Raw genomic sequence first — 23,857 nt, forward strand, 5'->3', positions numbered from 1 at the left:
TTGCGCAGGCGATGACCGATCGCGGCTCACCCGTTTTCTTGGTTTGCTCGCGTGACGTCGCCGCGCTGAGCTGCGATTGGTTGTTACCGGAGCCTTTGAACCACCCAATTGAGTGAATGTGGATTTTGCCGCTTCGTTCATGAAAGCAATGACGCAAACGATTTACGTCTTTATTTCAAAGTATAAATCTGTCCGAAGTATAAAAGAAGACCGTTTTGGGCGAGAATCGTATTCAGTGTTTTCATTTGACAGTAGCCGATGTAAGTACACGTGCATAATATTAAATAGGTGTTAGTGGAACTGTGAAAAAGCAAACGGGAGGCTATGAAATAAGATCCGTTTCTACAGTTAATTGAACTTCTAGCGCAAAAAAATGTGACAATGTATCCAGTTAAATGTTTTGATTACAAAAGAACATTTGCCACACCCTCTCAGGCAAAATCCGTATGAAATATCAGGATGCGAGGTGCACCGTAACAGGAGATGTTACGCATACTGCGTTCTTTGGTAGAACTTAGCTTTGAAGGCGTTACAGTCACTTGATTTTGAAAATAAAAAATACAGAATGCGATGGCTTACACTTGGGCGCGGACAACAGCGGTGATGGGGAAATGAAGCGCTTGTGATTTTTTTTTTTCTTTCCTCTGCATGGTGCTCTTGGTTTAGAGATAAAGGATACGTTTCCATCGCATCTTCAAGCCAAGAGCGCAATCCGGAGGAGCAAAAACGGTTCGTCGCAAGCGAAGAGCTGGGAACGGCGTAACAATATCAAGTTCAAAGTCACGCGAAAAGCGTCCAAAAGCGCGGGATAAGACGCGCCGAAAAGATAAAGGGCGGCCGGCGAAGGTTCACTTGACGTTGCAGATTTTGACCGAGGTTCCGACGCCGAAGCCCGGGTAGAGGGGCTCGGCGAAGGCGGTCTCAAACCTGTGCAGAAGCGTCATGCTGCTCCCGATGCTATAGAAGGCCAGCACGCCGGCGCCGTGGTCCAAGTACACGCCTATTCTCGGGGAATGGGGGCCGGCCACGGCTCTGTCGACCCTGTCGTGCCACGCCGAGTAGCCGGCGTCGGAGCACAGCAGGCTCCAGGATTTATCGTTGTAGCCCAGAAGACACAGAGAGCCTTTGCCCTTGCGGCTGATGCCCCTGTAGGCCGCGCCGACGGAGAACTCGCCGCTCCACTCGATCTCCCAGTAGAAGCGGCCCCCGGACAGGCCCTCGCGGCACAGAACCTGGGCGAAGCTGTCGAACCTCTCGGGGCCGTCCCCGTAGGGCTGCAGGTCCCTGGTCCGGATGACTTTCCTGCCGTGCTCGGAGATGTGCAGCTCTTTGTAGGCCGTCGCCGGATCCAATTTCAGCTGGCAGAAGTCTGAATCGGGAGAAGCCGTGCGTGCGCCCGCTTTTTATTTCGCAACTCCGATTGCCTCCTTCGCCCACGTTTGCACTCAAAAACTTGCACTCAACTCGGCCTTTTTGAGGAGGGAAAACTACTTGCTTGGGAGGCCGAGATATTTCAGAGATCGTCAAAACGTGACCGCTTTGAATATGCCGCGCCGCGGGAACTGCCGCACATCCTTTAGGTGTCAAATTTACCGCCATTCAAAATGGGAAAGCGAGTCCATTGAAAAGCCGGGGTTTTCTCATGCGATTTTTGCATCATCTCGCCGACGGCGCTCGACAGAAATGTTTGTATTGACACCCCAACGCCACCGGGAGGCGCTAGCGGCCAATTTATGACGTGACGCCAAATTCTTCAAAAGTCATAATACTCTAACGACGCAATAAATATTTCAATTTCAATTTCCTAAATGTATAAATATGCAGTATACGTATGTGCAATACAGGAGCCTTCCTTTAAAAATCAGCCCAAGTTAGGCCGTGCTAGTGAAAACTCCCCGGGGGGTTCAATAGATGTGACGGGACTTACATTTGACAAAATCTGCTCTGCTCCTTGGCTCCGGGGTAGCAAGGCTGTTGTCCACCGCCGTCGTGCCGTGATCCTTCCCTGCGCATTCAACAGTCATTTTTCATACGTATTGGCGGTTATCGATGCAGTTAGGCAGGCCCGCCTGGCGCGTTTTCGCTCAGGCCCGGAGCGGGCGCTCCGGACGAGACGGCGATTTCCCCGGCCAGCTGGATATTATGTTCCTTCTTCTGGCAGGAGGATCAATGTGGAATCGGGTCAATGAAATGCATTTTGTACGAATGCGCTAACATTGCCGCCCTTGCTAGTTTATTTAGCGCTGACCACATCACCTTTGTTATTGCAGGTATCAACTAAGTGCAATCTTTTGACGCAATATTTTTGGAATATATAACTATGCGAAAGCTATATTATTTCCGTCGACCAACATCTTCAAAATGTCTTGAAACTTGCTGTTAACCGGAAACGAGATGGCCTATACTAGGGTATACCTATCGGCTTGGGAGCATCACGTGAGCGAACCCATACAACGCCGGTACGTTGTGTTCGAGGAATCCAAGACGCTGATATGAATTGCGCGTACAGTGCCTCATTTTCAGATGCTAAGCTAATTAATGTTAAGTAGTTAATGTTTGGGGATTCATTTGGCTTAGAACCCATTCAAAATAGTCAGTTGAAACTTAATGATTTCCAAAAAGAATGAAACGACGACGGAATGTGAACTTTGAATTTATGAGTTTGCCTCGCGGTTATGTGACGCCTCAATTCCGTTGTGCGTATCGATGAGCGCGTACATTGGCGCTAACGGTCATGTTAGACGGCTCAAAAATATTGTTTTGATGCGTCGGCTCACCTCTGCTCCTCCTGTCCAGCGTTCGACTTTCTGTGGTGTACACCGGGACGTCGTTCACTGCGAGGCACAGTACCTTCATTTATACGCTCATAAAAGCTTTTAGCTCACGACGAAGAATTGGTGCACTCTGGCTCAAATCGGACAAACCTGTCTTGGATATCTTCAGCAGCTCTTCCCTGCCAAACTCTTCCAGACGTTCCTTGATCTCAGCTACGGCTTTCCTGACAGCCCCAAAGGAAAAGTCGGGGTTCACCGTCACCTTGGGTATGAAGCCGTCGTCGGTGGGCGTGCACAGGTTGTTGAAGTTCTGGCACGCACGCACGCACGCACGCACACACACACACACACACACACACACACACACACACACACACACACACACACACACACACACACACACACACAAAAGACTGTTTGCCCCGTACATACGTAAATGCATACACAATCACATGAGGTATACTGCATGTAAAAACGTGAGGCGTAAAAATAGATGACGCGAGGCCGGCTGTACATCCCGCACTGGATGTTTTATAGGGGGTCGACCTCAAAACGATCTTCTTCGCCGGCCCAAACGCAGCGTTCTAACGATCTCATTCGTAGCGTATGAATTCAACCGCAAAGCCCACCCTGTTCTAGTCCACGTCAGGGGGGCGGCCATTTTGGCCCTTGCCGACAACTGCAAATGGCATCGCGCCGCTCCGGGCTCAGGAAATGACCGATCGCGGCGCAGCTCGCGAACGCCGGAGGGCCAAGCGGGCCAAGAGGGCCATACCTGCAAAAAGTGGATGTGGTCGTCCGTGCTATAGAGCTGCTTCAGGCCCGACTCCTTTTTCTTCAGTTCATCGATCTCCTGCTCCAGACGCTCCACCAAAGTCTCGGCTCGGTTGAACGCGGCCTTCTCGTTGATCCCAATCAGCTTGCTCACCTCTGACCTCATCCTCTCGATGGAACGAATCATGTCCTCGAACATCTTCTGACTCTCCGCCATGGCTCGCTGGGCCGAGTTCTGCGCCAAAACGCGGGATATTTGCGTGGGCAGATGAGATGTTACTCCAAAGTTGTTGGGGAGAACCCCTCCGGGCTAAACAAGGGTTACCGAAGTAAGCTCCAATCTACTTTCTTTTCTCAAAGAACGGAATGCAATCTTTAATGTCGGCGTAGGCACTGGACGCAACTGGCTGTGCAGGGCTCGCCTTTTCAGATAATGCGCGCCTCCGAAAGAGGGCCTAGCTATACCCGTCCGCGGCTTCAGAACGGCGCACTGAAAAAATGACTGCAATGACACGGCAACAGGCAGCGCCACAGCGCATGCCCAAAAAGTAATAATACCCTTCCATATGTTAGAAAGGCCGACTGGAAAAGTCTTTCGAGGGACGGGGAGAAAAACAAAAAAACCCCATAAAGAATGCATAGTGCAATCTTTTTGAAATGATTTGGGTATGGTGTTTGCGATGCCTCCTTTATAGGCGGCCGGGCCGACGTGGGACCGGCGCATCCAGCCTTAAAAGCCTGCTTTCTGAAGTCCCGCCTTACCTTTAATGAATCCACCGCAGTCTTCAACTCCTCCAGCTCCTTGGCACGCTCCTGACATTTTTGCCTAATCTCGGCCGTGGAGACTCCCAGGAGTTTCTGGAATAAAGGATTTCTTGTTTCAGTGGCGGAACGTCACGTCGGCCCGATCGCCGCGGCGGAGAAAATACACGGTGGTATCGGAGAGCCTGAGAGTACGGAGGGCCGACTCGGCGCGCGCGAGGAAGCAACCTCCCCAAACGGGCAGGTCCGATCTCAGACGGGGGGTCCGTAAAGGAATTTGGGCCACGTCAGGAATGCCAAGCCCCCGACCGACTTTTTAAGAAGACGCGCGCACGGGAGAAGGGAGGGCTTTTCTAATTCGGATTGATTCTCGACTCGCCCAGCCATTCTTCAAGATAAGCTGGTGGAATTTGGGGAATCTGGTGAGCGTCGGAGGGGGAGGGGAGACAGGAAGAGACGGCGTGAGATTGGTCAAAGCCATTGTAAATGTCCCCCTTAGAGCCGGGTCGCAAAGGTGAATAAGTTGAACGCGCGCCACGCGATGCGTCCGCCCCCTGCGTTTTCTTTCCCCGAGCGGTTCGACGGCGTTCGGAACGGCGCGGGAAGAAAGTTTGCGCGCGGGCGGAACGCCGCATTCTCTGAAAAGCCGCTTTCGGCGGCGAAGAGCCAGACACTCCCCCAAACCCCTCGCAGCTAATCAGAGAGCGGCGTTCGTTTCGAGGTAGCCGATACCGCCGGAGAGCGAGGGCAAAGTGCGCGGCGCGAGCGCGAAACGGCCTGGGGGCGCGTCTTCCGAGAACCCCCGGGGCCGGCGGCCTTTCCCCCGCCGGCCTACCTGTTTCTCACTCCTCTCGGCCTCGGCGGAGACCATATCGTGGCCTCTGTGTTCGCTGACGGTGCAGATGGCGCAGATACACATTTGGTCGGTCCGACAGAAGAGCTCCAAGGACTTCTGGTGCTGCGGGCAGATCTTCCTGTCCAGGTTGCCCAGCTCGTCCACCAACTTGTGCCTTTTGAACGTGGCCGACTCGTAGTGAGGCTTCAGGTGTTTGTCGCAGTAGGACGCCAGGCAGTTCAGGCAGGACTTGAGCGCCTTCAGTTTCTTGCCCGAGCAGAAATCGCAGGGGACGTCGCCGGGCCCGGCGTACCCGTTTCCTTGGGGCGGGCGGGCGTCCAGGCTCAGGCCGCTCTTCTTGATCTTCTCGGCCACGACGCCGAGCGCGGCGTTGGGCCGCAGCACGGGCCTCTGGGTGAAGGTGATCTTGCACTGGGGGCAAATGTAAATCCCCGTGTAGTCCGCCTCGTTCCAGTAGCCGCCGATGCAGTCCATGCAGAAACTGTGGCCGCAGGGGATAGCCACGGGGTCCCTCAGAAGGTTGGCGCACAGGGCGCAGCTGAAATAGTCCGGGGACGTGTGGTCGGCCATGGCGGGGGGCGCTTAGCGAGCGGGGGGGAAAGAGCCGAGTGTGCGTGGGAGCCCGCCCTCCTGAGTGTGGCGCAGCCTGCCGGAGACAGGACCTACTTGTATTTCTGAATTCCAGAGGTTATTGATTGAAAGCAGGCTGGGCCCGCCTCCCGCGCTCCGCTCCCGCCTCCCGGGCAGATAAGCAGGTTGAGCGAGGCCGGAGAGAAAGGGCAGGAAAGGGAGGAAACTTCAAAAGGGAATGAATGAAACGCGCAAAGCCCAAAAGCAGAAAAGAAGTACGCTTGAATTCGCAATTCCTCCCGCGCGCCTCATCTGGGGAGGAATTGCGCGCGCTTCTCAACAGCTGCGTTTCCACCTATTGTTGTCCGACAGGACCGCCATTGTTTCGGACCGGTTACGGTCCGACAAACGCCGATGCGGGCTAAGGCGCCGCTGGAATTTAGGGGACCGCCCAATAAACAAACGCGGGCATTGCATTTTCACGAAAACGTCCTTTTTTTCCCCCCCTCCTTCGATCAAAGTTTTTACGTGGTAACCGGTCGAACCGGTCAACTGCCCCCCCGGAGGCAAACGCGTAACTGCAAATATGCAGATGGCCTCTGTTTGTCGGGAGCCACCGATGCGGCCACGTGCAAACAAAACATTCTTTCAGATGCGGGTGTGTGTAGACGCTGGACATATTTGTCTGTTACATGGTGCGAAAGCCGCCCTTCCTTGCTCCGCTCTTGCGGTAGAGGCCAACCGACGTCATTAAAGCCGCGTCGGCGTCGCCGTCGGGCCCGGGCCATTGACTTCAGCCTACTCTTCACCTTCATTCAAGTATTTTTCTTTACGACCAGGGGCCGCGGCCCCAGAGCTGCACGTGACTCTCTCCTTTTTCTGCCCTTAATGCGCTCGCTAGCCCTTTAGAAGGCCGATATTGGCAAAATGCCGGTTGCTTTTTTTGTACTTTAATCCCTTTAGAACTTCACAGCGTGGTTATGCGTTGTTTAGACTGTGCGCAAAAACGGCATTTGGCAATATCAATATTAAAAGTTCAGTTTGTTTGAGCGGGTTTGGTTGGGGCTCGCGTCAGCGGCCGGTCCACGTCCTTGTTATTGTGTACTGTTTAACGTGAGTTTAGTATGCTTCGTCTGAATACGCGTTGAGCACATTTCTTTCTAACGATCGTACAGCGTAACTTTACGCTGGCTTATTGCTAGTTGCGACACGGCTCTTGCCGACAATCCGCCGCGCATATCTACTACGTACGACGTACGACGTACGACGTGCTCCGCCGCGAATCTCCCAACTTCTTGAGGTTGAAGTGGCATCCCTCAGCGAGAGAGTGCAATCCTCCGCGTGTTTTCTTTTGGCTAACTTCACGTTACTCTGGCGCCGCTCGAAACGGTTTGTCAAATTACCCGTCCTATTTTTCCAAGTGTACTGCCGTCATCTCTGCTGCTGTAGATGCTAACAACAGCAAAGTAAAGATTTGCCCCCGATCTCGCGACGCTTTTGGTAAATTTGGGGGAAATAAATCGCCACCTTCAGGCTGAAAATGCACCGTAATGCATTGCCTTACTCTCATCTGTTACAAGTACAAGATTAGTAATTTTGTTTGTGTAATATACTACACTACCGCGCTACAGCAAAAAGTAATCCATTAGAGAAATGACTTTTGTGATGCATTACTCCCAACACCGTTAACGAACGAGATAGTGAGTGAACGCGAGTTATTTAATTCGATGTTTTTTGTTTTGTTTTTCTGTACGAAACAAATGTGACCAACCCTCGATTTCTACTAAAAGTCCAGCTCAACTGGAATCCTCACTTTCCTCAACGGAGCAGGAAATAAAATGAAATCAATGCATTTGAAATTAAGTATTAGAAGAACAGGATCCGCTCTTCACTCTGCATCCTGCATGACTTCATACGTATTGCTTCACCATATTAGGTCAGGTTGTGATAAGCCACTTTTTCCTTTCCTTCCTCCGGGGTAGAGGGTGCACCCTGCGATTACAGATTAACTACCTAGAGCTGATGCGGGGGGGGGGCACTTAACACGCCTCTGATACGGAAAAGAGGAAGACCGCGTAACCACAATGTCGTCGCCGTACTCCGAAACTCGATCGTGTTTGGGAAACGGGATCTTTTTTAATGACGGGGGCGCGGAAAGGGTAAGCCGCTCGTGAACCGGGGGGCTCTGTTGGGAGCAAACAGATGTCCCGAGTTGAAGGTGAAAGGTCAGGCTCGCCTACGATAGCGCGGGCATGCGCTCGGCGGGGTGAGTGCGGACCAGCACACGTGACCATTTCATCCAAGGAAGCAAAGCGTGAGTTCACACGGGGTGCGTAGTAAAAACAGGAAGACGCCATTCTAAACACGGGACGGGGAAAACAGCCTACCGAGTCCTTGCCGGCGCTAAAGTGTAGCCTGCTAGCACAGAAGGCGTCCTGTGTAGTGAATGGAGTGAAGTGCAGTGAGCCTGGGCTTGTACCTTCCTCTTCTCCATAAAAAAAAACATTTCTTTTTCATTCATTTTATGGAAGCAAAGTCCATTTAGTGTCCAAAGCAAGGCCATTTTTGTTGGCAGAACAAAGACCAGAGCAGTTTTCTGTTGAAAGGGGCACATTCAATTTCTCATGTTTGCCTTTCAGTTGGATTGCGCAGGTGCAATATAAAGTGCGCTTGTTTGCGCACATCGGCTGTTGTCCACGGCCAACGGAGCAGGGCAGATAGCGGAGGCCATCTTGGCTCTTTTAAGCACGGAATTTGTTTGCCCCGCTCTTATCTGGACTATCAAGTGTTGTGGCATTCCACTTCATTCCAACAACCCTGAAACTCCATCTTGGCCGTCTAGATGAAGTATTCAACGAGAGGTATTTTCTTTACTCTCAAGAGTACATTCCTCTAATCGCGGGAGTTTCCGCAGCAAGATTATTATCCGTAACTAAAACTGGCAAAGTACGTTTATTCTAAAAAGACATTTCATCTCTGTCTAAACCAGTGCGTCTCAATTAGATTTCGCCAAAGCTCCCCCCCCCACACACACACACACGCGCGCAAACTATAAATGCCATTTATCTACTTAAATCCTACACCTAAACCTCAACGACCTTCAACAACCGTTCGTTATTCCTTACAGTTTATATGTGTTACAGTTTAGTGGAAAGCAGAAAAAAATAAGCAAGGGAATCCAAGTGGCTGAAAGTAAAAAAAAAAAAAAAAAGATGAAAATTCTTATTTTACTGCCTGACAAAAACAAAGTCATTTGCACCCCAATATTCAGAAGAAAATTGGACTCATTTAGAATGGAAGCAACTACGGGCGAAGCGTTTTCAACCAACGCGAATACAGTTAAAGCGAGGGAATACGCAAGCGCTTCCACGTTAGCCAAATGACTATTGGAAGCGACGGTTCGCGCTTCGCCGCAGGAAGACGCTCACGTTCGACCCCATCGAGGAGACGCCCGCAGCATATGTGACGGGGTACCCGCCCGGATGCTAGCGGCGCACGACTTGAGCGGCTTTGGCGCATCCGGAAGTACGCGGCGAGGCGCACGACCCTTTCCGTTTCAGCTCTTATGGATGGATCACGGATACGGAAAGGCACAAAGCCGCCGGGTCGCATCTAAATTGCGTCGGCACTTTGTTCGCGTTCCGAATGACCGCTGGCGAGCGCGAGAAATGAGGAAGGGACCCATTGGCCCGGTCATCCCACATTTTCCTCATTCTCCGACTCGACGAAGATACCTGCCGTGCCCCGGCCCCGCCCCGCCCTTGTTTTACTGGTTTCGGCTCAACCAGTCGAGCCTCTCCCTCTGTTTACTCCATAAAAGCAGACGGCGGCAGTACCCGCGCGATCACTTTGTCGGCATGGCGTCCGAGCAAGACAACTGCTACCTGTGTAAGGAGTACCTGAGGGACGCGGTGTCAATCCCGTGCGGCCACCTTTTCTGCTCCATTTGCCTGAAGACCTACTGGGACCACGCCGACCCCACGGGCTCGTACCTGTGCCCGCGGTGCCGCGTGGCCTACGGCAAGAGGCCCGCCCCGAGACGCGCGGGAAGCTCTCGGCAACCCGACCCGCGGCGCGAGTCGGACGCCTTCCCGCCTCCGCCCCCGTCCCCCGACTACAACCTGGCCGGGCCGCAGGACGTGGGCTGCGACATCTGCGTGGGCAAGAAGAACAAAGCCGTCAAGACCTGCTTGATGTGCTTGGCCTCCTACTGCGAAAGGCACCTCAAGCCCCACTACGAGTCGGCCACTTTCAAACGGCACAAGCTGGTGGACGAAATCGGCCATTTGGACCGGCAGATCTGTCCTCAGCATCAGAAGGGTCTGGAGCTCTTCTGTCGCACCGACCAAATGTGCATCTGCGTGCTGTGCACGGTGAAAGAACACAAAGGTCACGACATGGTGTCCGCCGAGCAGGAGAGGGCGGAAGAGCAGGTCAGAGGTTCAAACTTACCTTGTTCCAAAATCGCGTAGGCTAGTTTCAAAACCATACTGGGGCGGGTCCCTCGCGGCGGGGGGTGGGGGCGGGGGGGCGGGGTGGAGAACATGCCGGCCAGGCGCCCTCGAGGACCAGAGTCGGCGCGACTTTGGGTATTTAGGGTCATTGAACGTACTAATCCACCGATCGCGGCCCCCGCAGCAACGCCTAGGCGCCACCCAGGCCGAGATCCAGGAGAGGATTCACGATCGCCTCAAACAGATGGAGGAACTGAAACAAGCGGTGGATACGCTCAAGGTCTGTAGCGGCAGGACTATGAAGCACGTTCAATCTACAAGCTCGACATTCCTTCGCGACGGAGGCCGGGCTCGGAACGCTTGCGCAAAAAGCAAAGTGACGCCCGCCTCCCGCGCAGAACTCGGCCCAGAGAGCGATGCAGGAATGCGAAAAGATGTTCGGCGACATGATCCGCTCCATCGAGAGGATGCAGCAAGAGATGGCCAAGATGATCTCCACCAATAAGCGAGCGGCGCTCAACAACGCCGAGGGTCACGTGGAGCGCCTGACTCACGAGATCGCCGACCTGAAAAGGAGAGACAACGAGATCACTCAGCTGTCCCGCACCGAGGACCACATCCACTTCATTCAGGTGACGCGGCTGACAAAAACACGGCTTTATTTTCCTTTTTTTTTATCCGCATGGCGCCCGATGACGGTACACGGCCGCGAAAGTAAAGCCCTTCTGATTGGCAAAGCGTCCTCCGCATCGTAAATACGGAGAGCGTCCCCGCACGGCCCGACGATGGCGACATCGCGGCCGAGATGGGCGGGCGCTCGGCCCCGCGGCCTCATTTTCCATCGCATTGTTTTCTCAGAGCTACCACATGCTGATCGCCCAGACGGAGGCCGAGGAGCTGCCCACCGTGACCGTGAACCCCTACTTCACCTTCGGCCCGGTTACTAAAGCCGTGTCCGAGTTCAAACAGCACATGAACGAATTTGGCAACGACGAACTGGTTAAAGTAGCCAAGACGGGTGGGTGAATGGCTCACTGATTTCCACGCGGCTTGAAGACCATCCGCCTCGCTGACGCATATTTGTGTTTGCAGTTAACAAAATGACATTTTGTCAGCTGGAGGACGGCAAAAAAAAACGCTGGATGAAAGGTGAGTGTCCGGTGCCGCTTGGAAGCCTTTTGGGCAAAAACACGTACGAGCCCAAAAGATCCCATTGGTCCGGATGCCGAACGACTGAAAATAACGCGGCTAGGAAGAATCCCACGCGGCGAAGTCATTTGAATGCCCCGATTCCGTCGAACGTTTTCCTACTACTGGTTGGATGTCAGTCGGTAGCCGCTTGTTCAAATGTTGACTTTGCTCATGACGCGACTGACTTTCCATACTGCACACCCTTTGTCCCTTGAATACAGTCCTGATGTTTGCCTTGACTCTTGGACGATGACAATAGTGTACTGGCAAGTTTTTTAGCCTCGGCGTTACCGGCGCGAAGTTTTGCTCCTCGGTCTTAATTGGCGCCTAACCCGCGCGACATCAGTCTACGCCATACGTTCCCAGCGCTTTTGTCTTTTGTTTTTTCTTCCAAGCAGATGACGCTCCCATGTACAGATCCGTGCAAGTGCAGGAACCGCAACACAGGGACGACTTCCTGAAATGTGAGAGTCGGCCCATTCGCTTCCCTCGATTCCTGTTTTTGTCTTCCGGCTCCTTTCGGCTTCTCCGTCGGACCCCGCGGCACGCCGCAAACTCGACCCTTTTTTTTTTTTTTGAAGAATCTAGAATATTTGTCACGAGGCGTCACAGAGAACGTGACCGAAATGCTGCAAAAGGATGAGTAAAACAAGCTTTTTTTTCCCCCCCGGTCGAGAATTCTTGTAGCTTCACCTTGTGCTAGTCATGTTACAGCGGCTTTCTGTTTGCGGTCAAACTTCCGAGCGGCGTCGATACTTGCGGCATTCCAGATAATAGGCCGGGCGGAACTAGCGAGGGCCGCCGGGCGTCCCACCTGCTGGGATGTGCGGAGGGAGAGGCAGAAAGGCATAGCGGGCAGGTGACGTCCAACCCCTGCGTTCTCATTTGTTTGATGGGTAAAGCCGGAGGGTCTCGCACTTTTCCCTTTCAAGCTAAATGACCTTTTGTGCAGCCGCTCCCTTTCTCTGCTCCGACACACTTTGTTCACACGCACTCGCTTGGTAAATTCATCGAGAAATACATTCCGTTGAGCCTAAAACGTCAACGTTTTGTAGCCATCGCGAGACGCGTCGTATGAGAGGTAGTGTGGTATCCGGCGAGGAATTGCCGCAGCAGAGTTCCCGACCGCGAAAAACGAAGCGACTTAAACGAAAGCCTTCCTCACCCGGCCTCGCTGCATTTCCGCGTTGACCCGGTGAAATCGGCGTCTCGGGTCTCTCCCCAGACGCCTGCCAGCTGACCCTGGACCCGAACACAGCCTACCGACAGCTTCACCTGTCTCGAGGGAACAGGAAAGCGGCGCTCAAGAGGGATCCGCAGTCTTACGGCGACAGTTCGGCCAGGTTCGACTCTTTGCCCCAGGTGCTGTGCGCGGAGGCCCTCTCGGGCGGCGCCTACTACTGGGAAGTGGACTGGAGCGGAGAGGGGGCCGCCATGGGCGTCACCTACAAAGGAATCAAGAGGACGGGTTACGGGGACAGCTGCCGCATCGGCTACAACCGCAAGTCTTGGAGCCTCTTCTGCTCCGACTCCAGCTACTCGGCGCGCCACAACAAGGACCAGATGGAGGTCAACGCGCCGTACTCTTCTCGAATCGGGATCTTCCTGGACCACGGCGGGGGAACGCTGTCTTTTTATTCCCTCGGCGAAACCATGTCTCTCATCCACCGCTTTAAGGCTTCGTTCGGCGAGCCCGTTTACCCGGGCTTCTGGGTATGGTACGAGTCAGCTATCACTCTCCTTCAGCTCTGATCTCCGGTATGTACGGCACTCCTCCGCGGCGTGACAAATACCATATCGTTAAATCTACTGTATCAAAAGCGACACGTTCATCCGGGTAGGCGGGGAAACTGTATTTGATGACTGTGAACATTGTAAGAACGTGCGGATTTGTAAACCGAGCACGACCCACGTGTATTGTAGAAACCTCCATTTAAATGAGCGTAAGCGGTCCTTGATTGAAAACCTGATGATTTTTTTTTTTTTACCACCCGTTTCTACATTTGTTATTTCTCAATAAACTTTTGATGAAGGTGTATGATGCTGCTGTTTTTTATGATTACAAATCTCCCCAAAGCATTATCTTGAAGATGGAAGAAAAATGTCAATTTAGGTTCACCCTTTATCAGAAGTACTGCATAGAAACTACAGCCGAGGGGTCGAAGTCAAGGTCAAGCACGTTCTTTTCTTACATGGCGGAATAAAGCACACTCTGCCTGCAATATATTGCAAGGGTTTTAAAGTTGAAAAACACCTCAGCATTTCATGATCCCAAATGCAGGCTATGGTATTTATTCCAGTGAGCCTATACAACACCCATGCATCCTTTTTGAGTTTACTTGCCGCGGGCAGGGAACCCGCATTCGAGGCCCCGAGGAATTCATTCACTCACTGAGGAGAGGATATGAAAACCGCTTTCGAAAATTCCCTTGGTTATTGAGGTGGAGCGAATGGTGGAGGGGCGGGGGTGTTCCTCACTTTACAACGGGGCCTCGCTAACCCGCACAGACGCTTTGAGAAAATACAGTAGCCCCTTTCTATTATAGGTCCAAGAAGCTTTACTTCCCGGTGAGATAATTTCCTGGTGTGGGTTTTCATTGGATGTTACGCCATTAGAATTGATGCGCTCAAAATACCGAACCTGCGATTTACATGTTCACTACGACCTCTCGCGGACACACACGTACAACACTTTTTATTGACGCATTTTTTGCGGACCGGATCATCGCAAATGTATCCTAATTGAATAGAATCGAACCTTCGAACTTCGTGTTTTTTGCGTGGACACGTCCCGTCATGAACACAGCACGCAGAGGCGACAGGGTTGGGCGAAGCGGTTCACTTCACTGCGAATGAGTGGTACACAACACAGGACACTTAGTTTAAGCCCCTCCACTGTTATATGGCGTCACAGCAGAAAGCTAGGCTGACCGTGTCTAGTACAAACATCATTGAATATTTTACATTTGCATAGAATACATAAAGATGTCTTTTTACGACGGGTTTTGGCAATATTCTTTTTTACATGTGATCTTATAGTGGTTTTTAACTTAGGTTTAACACAAGTGCTCCACAATGTAGTCAATGTAATCTGTTTTTTTTTATCTTGTTCTTTTTTCCCAACGACATCCATTTTAGAGTTTTTATCAAGTAATAAAATAGGAAATACAAACCGCAGCCAAAACGAATTATTAGACTGCACAGTGGCGTCCTCTAGCGGAACTAAGTAAGACAGGCCACTTGTGTGGTCTCAAAATGGCGCAGATTTGGTGCGATTTGAACGTGAAGCGTCTTTAAGTGAATAAGGGATATTTACAATTACAGTGCAATGACATTTACCTGCGAATGAGTGGCACACAGCACAGGACGCTTTGCTTAAGCCCCGCCACTGCTATATGGCATCTATAAGGAAGATGACATTGTTTTCATTGCAAAAATAAATAGTACAACTAACGTGAGCAATAAACTTAATATAAACGGAAGCACATGTCCAATGCTGTCACATAACTGTGTCTCTCACAAGTCGTATGTTAGCCTTTTTAACGTACTTTATAATACTTTAGCAGGAGAGCACCGAACTGTACAGCTAACCACAGCAGAAAGCTAGGTTGACTGATGAAGTTCCCAGTTCCTGACACTTTTATAGACAACCATAGGGCGCGACAGAGTACCACTCATGCAGGGTCAACTATATACAGACAGGCGATACAATCATATTTTAGCAGGATTTCACTATTGTAACAAAGTTATTCTTCTACCCGTTACATATGTGTATATATTAACAAACCTTGTAAAATAATACGACCACTTTGAAAACATGTGAAAGGTCTAAAAAAAAGTATGTGGTCATCACTTTCGGCCGCCTAATAAAAATCCTTACTTCTTTTTACAATCGGCATAACCCACAATGGAGTAAATCTACAATATTTATATGTGAGGGTTCGCGCCATAAAAACAAAGAAACAAACAAAAAAAAACACTCGACTTCCGGTTCTGCGCAAACTACACTTGTTTCTGTCAGGACTGGTTTCGCCTGCGCACATGACAAAAAGAGCGCTCCAGTCTCACGTTTTTGACTGCCGCAGCCGTGCAGGTGAGCTTTGCGTTCTCGTTGTTCGCGCTCGTAACCGATATAGTTTTCCCACATTGACACGTCGATGTAAGAATTATCAGGCAAACTGTGGTTTTGTCATTCGGGCGCCTTAATTCGGATAAAACAGCTCCACGGGATTCTATACAAATGAATGAAGCTAACTTGGAAGCTAACGAACGTCAGATTCGCATTCGCCATGCTAGCGCTGTTAAGAATTCACTTAATTGTTAATCGTCGCACACGAGTATTTTAAATTAAAAATACAATACACTTTTATACCCCCGTCGGAAGACGCATTGCCAACAACGTATTGTTAAATGCTTTTGCTTTCCCACTTTTTGGAGAATTCAGCGAAAGGGTCGCTATGACAACCAGAGAGGACACACGAAACATCGGCTCTATTCTACACAAAGCTTGGGCGAGCGATACTTGGAGCCAAGTTCAGATGAGTTATTAACGTTTAGCGAACAAGTAAGATTGGACTTGCTTAGAAGTACAAGTGAGCGTACAGGTTCAGATACTATTCGTAGGGCACATCAAAATTTACTTGACAAAGAATCCAGGTCACGCGAGGCGTTTTACTTCTACTCAGTCTAAGCCAAACACAGGCATTTTGAACTTCCTGTATTTGCAAAAGTCTCATTGCATCTTATGAACCTGTCAATCCATTGCGTCCCCCTTATCACAGATGGCGACAACAAAAGTTCCGGAGGTTCGAGACATCACGCGGATCGAGAGAATTGGTGAGTGTGCACTTCCAGAGATGCTTTGTTACAAGCAATTGCAATGGACATAAACCGTATTACAAGAGCCTCACGTGAGCGTTTTTATTTGTGGGGCGTTTTTATTTGTGGGGATTTTATTTTGTCTTTAAGGTGCACATTCTCACATCCGTGGCCTTGGTTTGGATGATGCTTTGGAACCAAGACAGGTGAGAACATTACAAACAAGATTATCACAATCTTCAACAATGGGTGTAAATCAGTATACCGAGAAATAGTTTTGCTCTGCAGTTTGATAATACTATGTTAAAACGGACTTTCTGCTTCTCATTCAATGTCAGCTAGTAGAGGCTCCAGTGTCCCTAAAGAAGACTAGCAGAACAGAAAACGGATGAATAATTATTAGGGCCGACTGATAATGGGCCTTCAAACATTGGCCAGATGAATGTATTTTTTTGTTTGCAAGTTGCATCCAATCAATCGAGGCATCAGTAAATGCCCCCCCAAAAGTACAACCTTTTCTCCGTGTTCCCTCCCTTCCCTCCTCTTCTCATTAAAAAAAATAAACTATTTAAAATCCCCAAAACAATGAGACTGTATTAGATGAAAAAATGAACAAAGAGGAAAGAAAAAGTAAGACTAAATAACGAAACGGAGAAAGTAAACATACATACATAGATAGTGAAAAGTTCTAATTTGTCCAAAATATGATAAAAGGCTAAATGCGTGTGATTTTTGGGTAAACGGTATTGCCGTTCTCGTTACCCGGCAGGTGTCTCAGGGGATGGTCGGCCAGCTGGCCTCCAGACGGGCAGCGGGGGTCATCCTGGAGATGATCAAAGATGGCCACATCGCCGGCAGGGCCGTGCTGATCGCGGGCCAGCCCGGCACGGGAAAGACCGCCATCGCCATGGGTGAGAGCCCAAAAGAGCGACGCCGTCGGAGCCGCGCCCTAAAAGGACGCCGACCCGCAGGTATCGCTCAGAGCCTCGGCCCGGACACTCCCTTCACGGCGCTGGCCGGCAGCGAGATCTTCTCGCTGGAGATGAGCAAGACCGAGGCTCTCAGCCAGGCTTTTCGAAAAGCCATCGGCGTGAGGATCAAGTGAGCCGACCGAGCGAGCGACCGAACCGTCGTCTCCCTTGTTTCCCGTGGACCCTTTGAAACCTTCTTTTACAGGGAGGAGACCGAAATAATCGAAGGAGAGGTTGTGGAAATCCAGATCGATCGCCCCGCCACAGGAACGGTGCGTTAGGTCCGCTTTTACGGCTGCGTCGATAAAAACAATCGAACGAAAAGCATCGAGTCGGCGGTAACTTAGCCGGCCCTCTAGCGCCGCGCGATGCGCTTGTCATTTCAATTGGAGGAAATGACATCATAATCACATGACCAAACCTAGAAAGCAGGTGAGCTATGATTTGCTTCTTACCTGCGCTTTCAACACTTGTTCTAAAACAATCAATTACTTGAGGTAGTTAGGCACCAAAGTCGTTGATTACTTTGCCGAAAAAGCGCTAAAGTAATTGCTATTTATAAAGTACTAAAGTACTTGATTACTGAAAGCATGATCTCACAATAATGGCAGAACGGAAAAAAAATGTTCCAAAATCATGGTCCGCTCCTTTTTTAACAGTTAATAAATAGCAGTTTGTTGGGAAAAAAAATGTCTAAACTTCCTTTAACAGGGTGCCAAGGTGGGCAAGTTGACTCTAAAGACTACTGAGATGGAGACAATATACGACCTGGGCAACAAGATGATTGAGAGTCTCAGCAAAGAGAAGATTCAAGCTGGGTAGGTTTAGCTTCTTTGGGTCTTTTTGCTTGGCCACAAAAAACGATTGCATCAGGTAAGCCCCCCCCCCCCCCCCCCCCCCCCCCCCCCCGACCCGACCCGACCCGACCCCCCGCCGCCTTTTTTCTCCAAGTGACGTCATCACCATCGACAAAGCCACCGGCAAGATCAGCAAATTGGGCCGCTCGTTCACCAGGGCCAGAGACTACGACGCCATGGGAGCTCAGGTGCTCGTCAAACTATTTTCATACGTAACCGATAATGACACGCATCAAAAAATCAAATAACATTCATTATAACAATGAAATCAAATGAAAACTATTGCAATGAAATAATAAAAAATGAGCGATTATTTTTTTTTTTTGACCTCGCAGCCATTCACGTGAGACTATTTCCAAGGCGATGTTTTTTTTCCTCTCCCCTTTCTTTGCAGACCCAATTTGTGCAGTGTCCGGAGGGCGAGCTGCAGAAGAGGAAGGAGGTGGTGCACACGGTGTCCCTGCACGAGATCGACGTCATCAACAGCCGCACGCAGGGCTTCCTGGCTCTTTTCTCCGGAGACACCGGCGAGATCAAGTCGGAGGTCCGCGAGCAGATCAACGCCAAGGTTTGCGAATGGCGAGAAGAAGGCAAGGCGGAGATCATCCCGGGGGTAGGCCTCCCTTTTTATTGGCCCTTTCCGCGCAAAACTCTTGGCTTGCCCGCGTTTACAAAGTCTTTTTAATGACTGAATCAAATCGGCCCGGAAATCCCATTCAAGCGTTTCGCATGCGCCGTGCTCATTATTATGTCCCCGCCTTTTCTTCAGGTGTTGTTTATTGACGAAGTGCACATGCTGGACATGGAATGCTTCTCCTTCCTGAACCGCGCCTTGGAAAGCGACCTGTCTCCGGTTCTCATCATGGCCACCAACAGAGGCATCACTCGGTATTGCCGTTTATTTTTTCACGGTACGATACGAGTCAAAGTTGACCCGGAAGCCGGCCGACGCTCCCCCCCCCCCCCCCCCCCCCCACTCCAGCATCCGCGGCACAAACTACCGGAGCCCCCACGGCATCCCCCTGGACATGCTGGACCGCCTGCTCATCATCGCCACCTCCCCTTACACCGAAAAGGAGACCAAGCAAATCCTAAAGATCCGGTGAGGATCCCGGCGGCGGCCGCAAAAGCGGCGCGCCTCGGCGGGTTGACGAGCAAGCGCGCGCGTGGCCGTTTCCAGATGCGAGGAGGAGGACGTGGAGCTGAGCGAGGAGGCTCACACCGTCCTGACTCGCATCGGCACGGAGACGTCCCTGCGCTACGCCATGCAGCTCATCAGCACCGCCGGTTTGGTGTGCCGCAAACGCAAGGCCAGTCCGCTTTTTTTCCAAGTTGGGAATACCCATGCTTTCGTTTTATTTCAGTCTTATGTTGAGGAAAAGTTTTCTTTTCTCACAATGTATGCGTGAACTAAATGGTAGTGATTTTTGGTACCGAAATGGCAATGGTTAGCATAGGTACATTTCCTTGGCGTGTATACAGTAGAAGTACTGAGTAGTTCGATCCGCTCCAACTGGCATTCAACCTTAGTAGATAATCCCGAAAACGCCAAGAAAAATCGGGCGGCAGAAACCAAAGTACGCGATTATCGGAGGGGATAACGGATGGCCTGATGGCTTTGAAAAAGACAGTCAGTTGCCTGTGTGCCAACAGGGCACGGAGGTTCAAGTGGAGGACATAAAGAAGGTTTACTCTCTCTTCCTGGATGAGGCCAGGTCTTCTCAGTACATGAAGGAATACCAGGAGTCCTTCCTCTTCAATGAAACGCGTGAGTAACATGCCGGCATCACGCGATTTACAAAGGATAATGTAGTCAAATGCAGTATGAAAATACCTTGGTCATTACGGTAACATTTGGCTGGAAAATTAAATGTTACTAAATTGTCCAATTGTGTGAGAAGTTAACGATACACATCTGCTGTGTTCCCTCCCAGAAACAACTCAAATGGAAACTTCCTAATGAAGAACTTTCCACCAATTTGAACGAAACAAGAAATGACTAACTTGCATTACGGGATCGATTGGCCAATGGGGTCCTTTTCCATTCTTTTTGATCATTTGTACTCATACTTTCTAGAGAAGAATATGAATAAAGAAATCAAAAGAAGCTTGGCATTTTCCTTTCCAATCAAGCCGGCTGTGTACCGCACTGGATTCCACATGAAATGCCGCTTGTGGGATTTCATTTCTCTACGTTTGTGCTCCAAGTTAACCTTTTGACATTGCGTTGCCTTCATGTTCATCAGCCATGTCTTCTTTTTCAAAGGCCTTTACATGGTTTTCATTGGTATGAAAAGGATTAAAGCGCATTCTACACCTAACTGTCTTCTCTTGTCTCACTGCCGCTTTAGTTGTTTCGTACACTTGACACTTTGGATATAAAAAATACCGATGGCCCTATAAAACGGTCACGCCAACCTAAATAGGGTGGTAACGGGTGTGTTCTTCGTCAATCATTGGAATCTCGCATTAATTGGAGCGCCAGGCCACGGCGATAGTCAGTTCAGTGCTGTAGTGCAAGTCGAGTGACCCTTCTGTAGTTTGAAAGTTTCGCCACAAGAGGGCAGCCGTGCGCTTCTCAACAAAAAGTACGCCTGTTCTTGTACGCCCTCAGCTATATTGCCGTCTAAGCACTGAATATAAATATATTATTGATCAAAATCGTTCAAGTATATCTACACATGTATCCTTTTTAACATTAACAGAAAAACGCAATATAAATAAACTTTCTACAACTGTTTTTATCGCGTTCATACGGGTTATAGCTTAGTCTAAAACGAAAAAAAAAGAAGCAAGCGCACCAAAGTGAAACTAAAAGAAAATGATGAAAATTATTACTTTATTGCGATTACATTCCACGTGACAAAAACCAAGCCTTTTCCTGGGATCATCTCCCCCCCGCGATCAAAATTGGATATACGAACGCATTTAAATAACAGTAATTTGCCTGGCAACGTCATTTTACTGATGAGTGTGAGAGGTCCTCCCAAGTTTTGCAGTGAACTCACACTAATCAGAAGCTAGATGACAGTGAACTTGTTTCCGCCATTTTTTGGGACGCCATTTTTGTGTGTTTACGTCACGCAGATCTGTTTGCGTTCCTCGCGGAAAAAATGCACTCAGGTTGGTCAAAAATGTGTTGCCCACATCCATTTTCAGAAATATGTTAAGTAGAATCCTCCGTCGCCCCCTTTTCAAACTTGTATTTGTTGTAAAAATATTTCTGTTTGACGCAGGCGTGGAGGGATGGCTCATATTTGCCCGCCAAAAAATGCGGAAAGCTAGCTCGTTTTTTTAATTTAATTAATATAAGTTACTTTTTTTACATATCATGCAGTAGCTAAATGAGGAGACACAGACGGTGTCTTCCAATTCGTAATAGAGCAATGAAAATATTATGATCAACGTATGTTTTCAGGATGGTGACCCTAGTCGGGAACCATTGCAAATTGCCGGTTACTTTTTTCCTCTAAAAATCCAATTTTGAGTTGGAAGCAAGGGGTTGTTTTTCCTTAGTCTTTAAAATGTCATAGCTTCCGTAAATCTTTTGAGTTATTTAGCACATTTCCTAAGTTGGCTAATTGTGTTTGTGTCACTGGGGTGGCGTGATTGATGGCCCGATGAATATCACTTGTGTCTCCCAGCAATGTTTGCTTGGCCGCCACTGACACCGGAAGACATTTATGTGATATTACACACTTAAAAAAAAAAAAAAATCAGTTCATGTTTCCCTTAGGTAAGAGGCATTTGTGGAACGGTATGAATCCATGCGCCAAGTCATGACTAGATCTCTTTCATTCTAATGACAAAGTGGAGCGGAGCAGCCTGACTGCAGGCAGCCCGTCCGTCTCCGAGGCGGAAGTTAATATTTAATGTTTAGTGCTCGGCGGCAGACATTTGCGCCGCTTACGTCCCATAAATTCCACTCGGTCCCACAAGGCCGCCATTGGCCGCAACCGCCCGAGGGATTAACCGCTCCGTCTAATGAACGGAGACATTTTTCTATTTGAATGGACAGGGTTCTTCGACGCGACGGGACGACGTCAGCGCCATTGTTAGCAGGCTACTTCACGGTCTCCGTGTTGCTCCCCATCATGTTTACACCCAATGTCGTTTTGTTCAATGTTACGCGCATTTTTTTCCTGACAATATGTTTAGTGTTGTTTAGAAATCATTTGTTTTTGACACTTTTTTTTTTTTTTTTGCTAGCTAAAAGAAGGCTAAAATTGCATGCTAGCATGTCAGCTATAGCAATATTGCTGATGAAGCAGCCTTGTTTCCATAGACTTTGGGCTGCCGGGAGTGGAAATTGGAACCTTAAATGCAACCGGATTCTTTTGTGGGCCGGAATTCTTTCCGATTTCCATTAGCGTGCCGACTCGCTCCTTCGGTCGGATGTCTAACAAGAGGTAGGCGGTTCAAGGAAGCAATCTTTCACATCCTTGTACACCATCTCCACACCTCGGAACGTTGCACATGTGTCGCGGCGAATGAGAAAAGAGGCCCTTTCCTCAGTTTTTACATGCCTTAACTTGGCCGCAAGTGTTTGTTGGAGCTAAGAAATCGTCGCGGTCCCGCGAATACCATCGGGGCCGGGATCTCGGTCGGCACCGGCTCTTTGTGTCAGTGCCTGCGGGCTACAAGGCGTGCCCAGCATGCTAACGCGCAGTGGCATTTTGCCTACTGAAGAGATCGGGGCGGGCCGGCCTCAGCCGCACATCGAGCCTGCCGTCCGTTCGAGCTTAGAAGACAGAAACATAGGCACATGGAACTACTGTGTAAAAATACCTCATTCTTGCTAAACCTGTTTGTGCTTACCATCAAATCCCACTACTGAGTCAAACATCTCAATAAGGACTATTAACAATACTGCCACAAATGCAATTTCTGGAGAAATTAAGTGTGATCGCTTTAACGCTGAATGGATACAAATATGGAATCACCTCTTGCACATGTGGAACCATGTGGAATGATAGTAAAAAGATCACTACACTACACTAAATAAATGAAAATTGAACGACAGGTAATATTCATAAAACTGCAATATACGGTCTCTTTCAGTACTTGGAAAAGCAAAGCTCTCGAGGGCCGGAAGATTTCGCGTTTTCACTCACCTTTCAAGGCCAGCAGAATATTGTGCGCTCTGTCTAAGTAAATAAGAGTGCTGCCATAGGAAAGAATGACTTCCATTCTTCAGTTAGAATAGACGTAGGTAACAGCTGTGTTGTAAGTGCGGAAACACTGCCATCCAGTGGTCACGCAACACACACACAAAACTCGACATACAATTTCTGTCTTTTCATTCAAATCGGTCAGTCCTTCTCTCAATAAATCTCTTCGTATCAATCAATGATAATTTTCCTTTAACAAACTTCTTTCACAATATCCTGTGATAAAATTACATATTGTTATTTTAACAAACATGCGAATTAATGACAACTGTCTTCTAGTTTGGTATTCTACATCTATTTTCTGTGAGTGATACAGTGGTCAGAAATGATAACGAACAATTTTTTTATGTTGCCACACAAACAGAAAGAAGGACATTTCACATGGAGGCCTCGCGAAACAAAATGGACGTCGCGTACGACGACGCTAGTAAGGTGGGAAACCAATGTTCAATTAAGTGCCAATACCATTCGAAAAGTTGGTTCACAGCTATAAAGTCAACAAAAAGCACACACCACTATGTATAAAACAGAAGCAGTCGTGAGTTATCTACCATTTACTGACCTGTTTAGGCAGGAGCGACGCATGAAGGAGGACGGCGTGAGCTGCTTCCTTCCCACATTTCGTTGGAGAAGCGGCAGCACAAACGCGCTCCTTTCCG

General features: G+C 49.4%; 3 protein-coding genes and 1 long non-coding RNA gene across 7 annotated transcripts; 2 read left to right on the plus strand and 2 right to left on the minus strand.

Moving 5' to 3' along the window:
• Positions 1-156: 156 nt before the first annotated feature.
• ftr82 (finTRIM family, member 82) lies at positions 157-9,898 on the minus strand. 2 transcript variants are annotated; one of them, XM_088441557.1, is made up of 8 exons: positions 9,636-9,896; positions 5,146-5,812; positions 4,311-4,406; positions 3,550-3,783; positions 2,925-3,084; positions 2,778-2,834; positions 1,928-2,005; positions 157-1,369 (listed from the first exon to the last, which is right to left on the minus strand). In XM_088441557.1, the coding sequence occupies exons 2-8, from the start codon at positions 5,734-5,736 to the stop codon at positions 849-851; spliced, it is 1,737 nt and encodes a 578-aa protein (XP_088297683.1). In that variant the 5' UTR covers positions 5,737-5,812; positions 9,636-9,896; the 3' UTR covers positions 157-848. The 2 variants fall into 2 exon arrangements, with proteins under 2 accessions (XP_088297683.1, XP_088297684.1); XM_088441558.1 differs by having other exon boundaries at positions 941-1,369; positions 2,778-2,850; positions 9,636-9,898.
• ftr83 (finTRIM family, member 83) lies at positions 8,865-13,419 on the plus strand. Of its 2 annotated transcripts, XM_088441556.1 has the most exons (7): positions 9,563-10,169; positions 10,375-10,470; positions 10,589-10,822; positions 11,049-11,208; positions 11,283-11,339; positions 11,780-11,845; positions 12,607-13,419. In XM_088441556.1, exons 1-7 carry the CDS (start codon positions 9,594-9,596, stop codon positions 13,131-13,133), a joined length of 1,716 nt encoding a protein of 571 aa, XP_088297682.1. In that variant the 5' UTR covers positions 9,563-9,593; the 3' UTR covers positions 13,134-13,419. The 2 variants fall into 2 exon arrangements, with proteins under 2 accessions (XP_088297681.1, XP_088297682.1); XM_088441555.1 differs by lacking the exon at positions 11,780-11,845 and having other exon boundaries at positions 8,865-10,169.
• Positions 10,195-23,857, minus strand: LOC148408261 (uncharacterized). Of its 2 annotated transcripts, none has more exons than XR_015868642.1 (4): positions 23,761-23,857; positions 14,721-14,783; positions 12,547-12,826; positions 10,195-10,756 (listed from the first exon to the last, which is right to left on the minus strand). It is a non-coding gene; the product is annotated as an uncharacterized LOC148408261 (long non-coding RNA). The 2 variants fall into 2 exon arrangements; XR_015868643.1 differs by lacking the exon at positions 23,761-23,857 and adding an exon at positions 15,169-15,347.
• Positions 15,380-20,348, plus strand: ruvbl2 (RuvB-like AAA ATPase 2). The gene is made up of 14 exons (XM_088441559.1): positions 15,380-15,474; positions 16,163-16,217; positions 16,350-16,405; positions 16,969-17,110; positions 17,171-17,300; positions 17,376-17,442; positions 17,882-17,988; positions 18,122-18,215; positions 18,422-18,640; positions 18,797-18,915; positions 19,010-19,129; positions 19,208-19,337; positions 19,681-19,795; positions 19,962-20,348. The coding sequence occupies exons 2-14, from the start codon at positions 16,163-16,165 to the stop codon at positions 19,985-19,987; spliced, it is 1,380 nt and encodes a 459-aa protein (XP_088297685.1). The 5' UTR covers positions 15,380-15,474; the 3' UTR covers positions 19,988-20,348.

This window comes from Hippichthys cyanospilos, chromosome 18, assembly GCF_059441005.1.
Source record: "Hippichthys cyanospilos isolate Australia breed blue-spotted pipefish chromosome 18, RoL_Hcya_1.0, whole genome shotgun sequence".
In the NCBI taxonomy this organism is placed as follows: domain Eukaryota; kingdom Metazoa; phylum Chordata; class Actinopteri; order Syngnathiformes; family Syngnathidae; genus Hippichthys; species Hippichthys cyanospilos.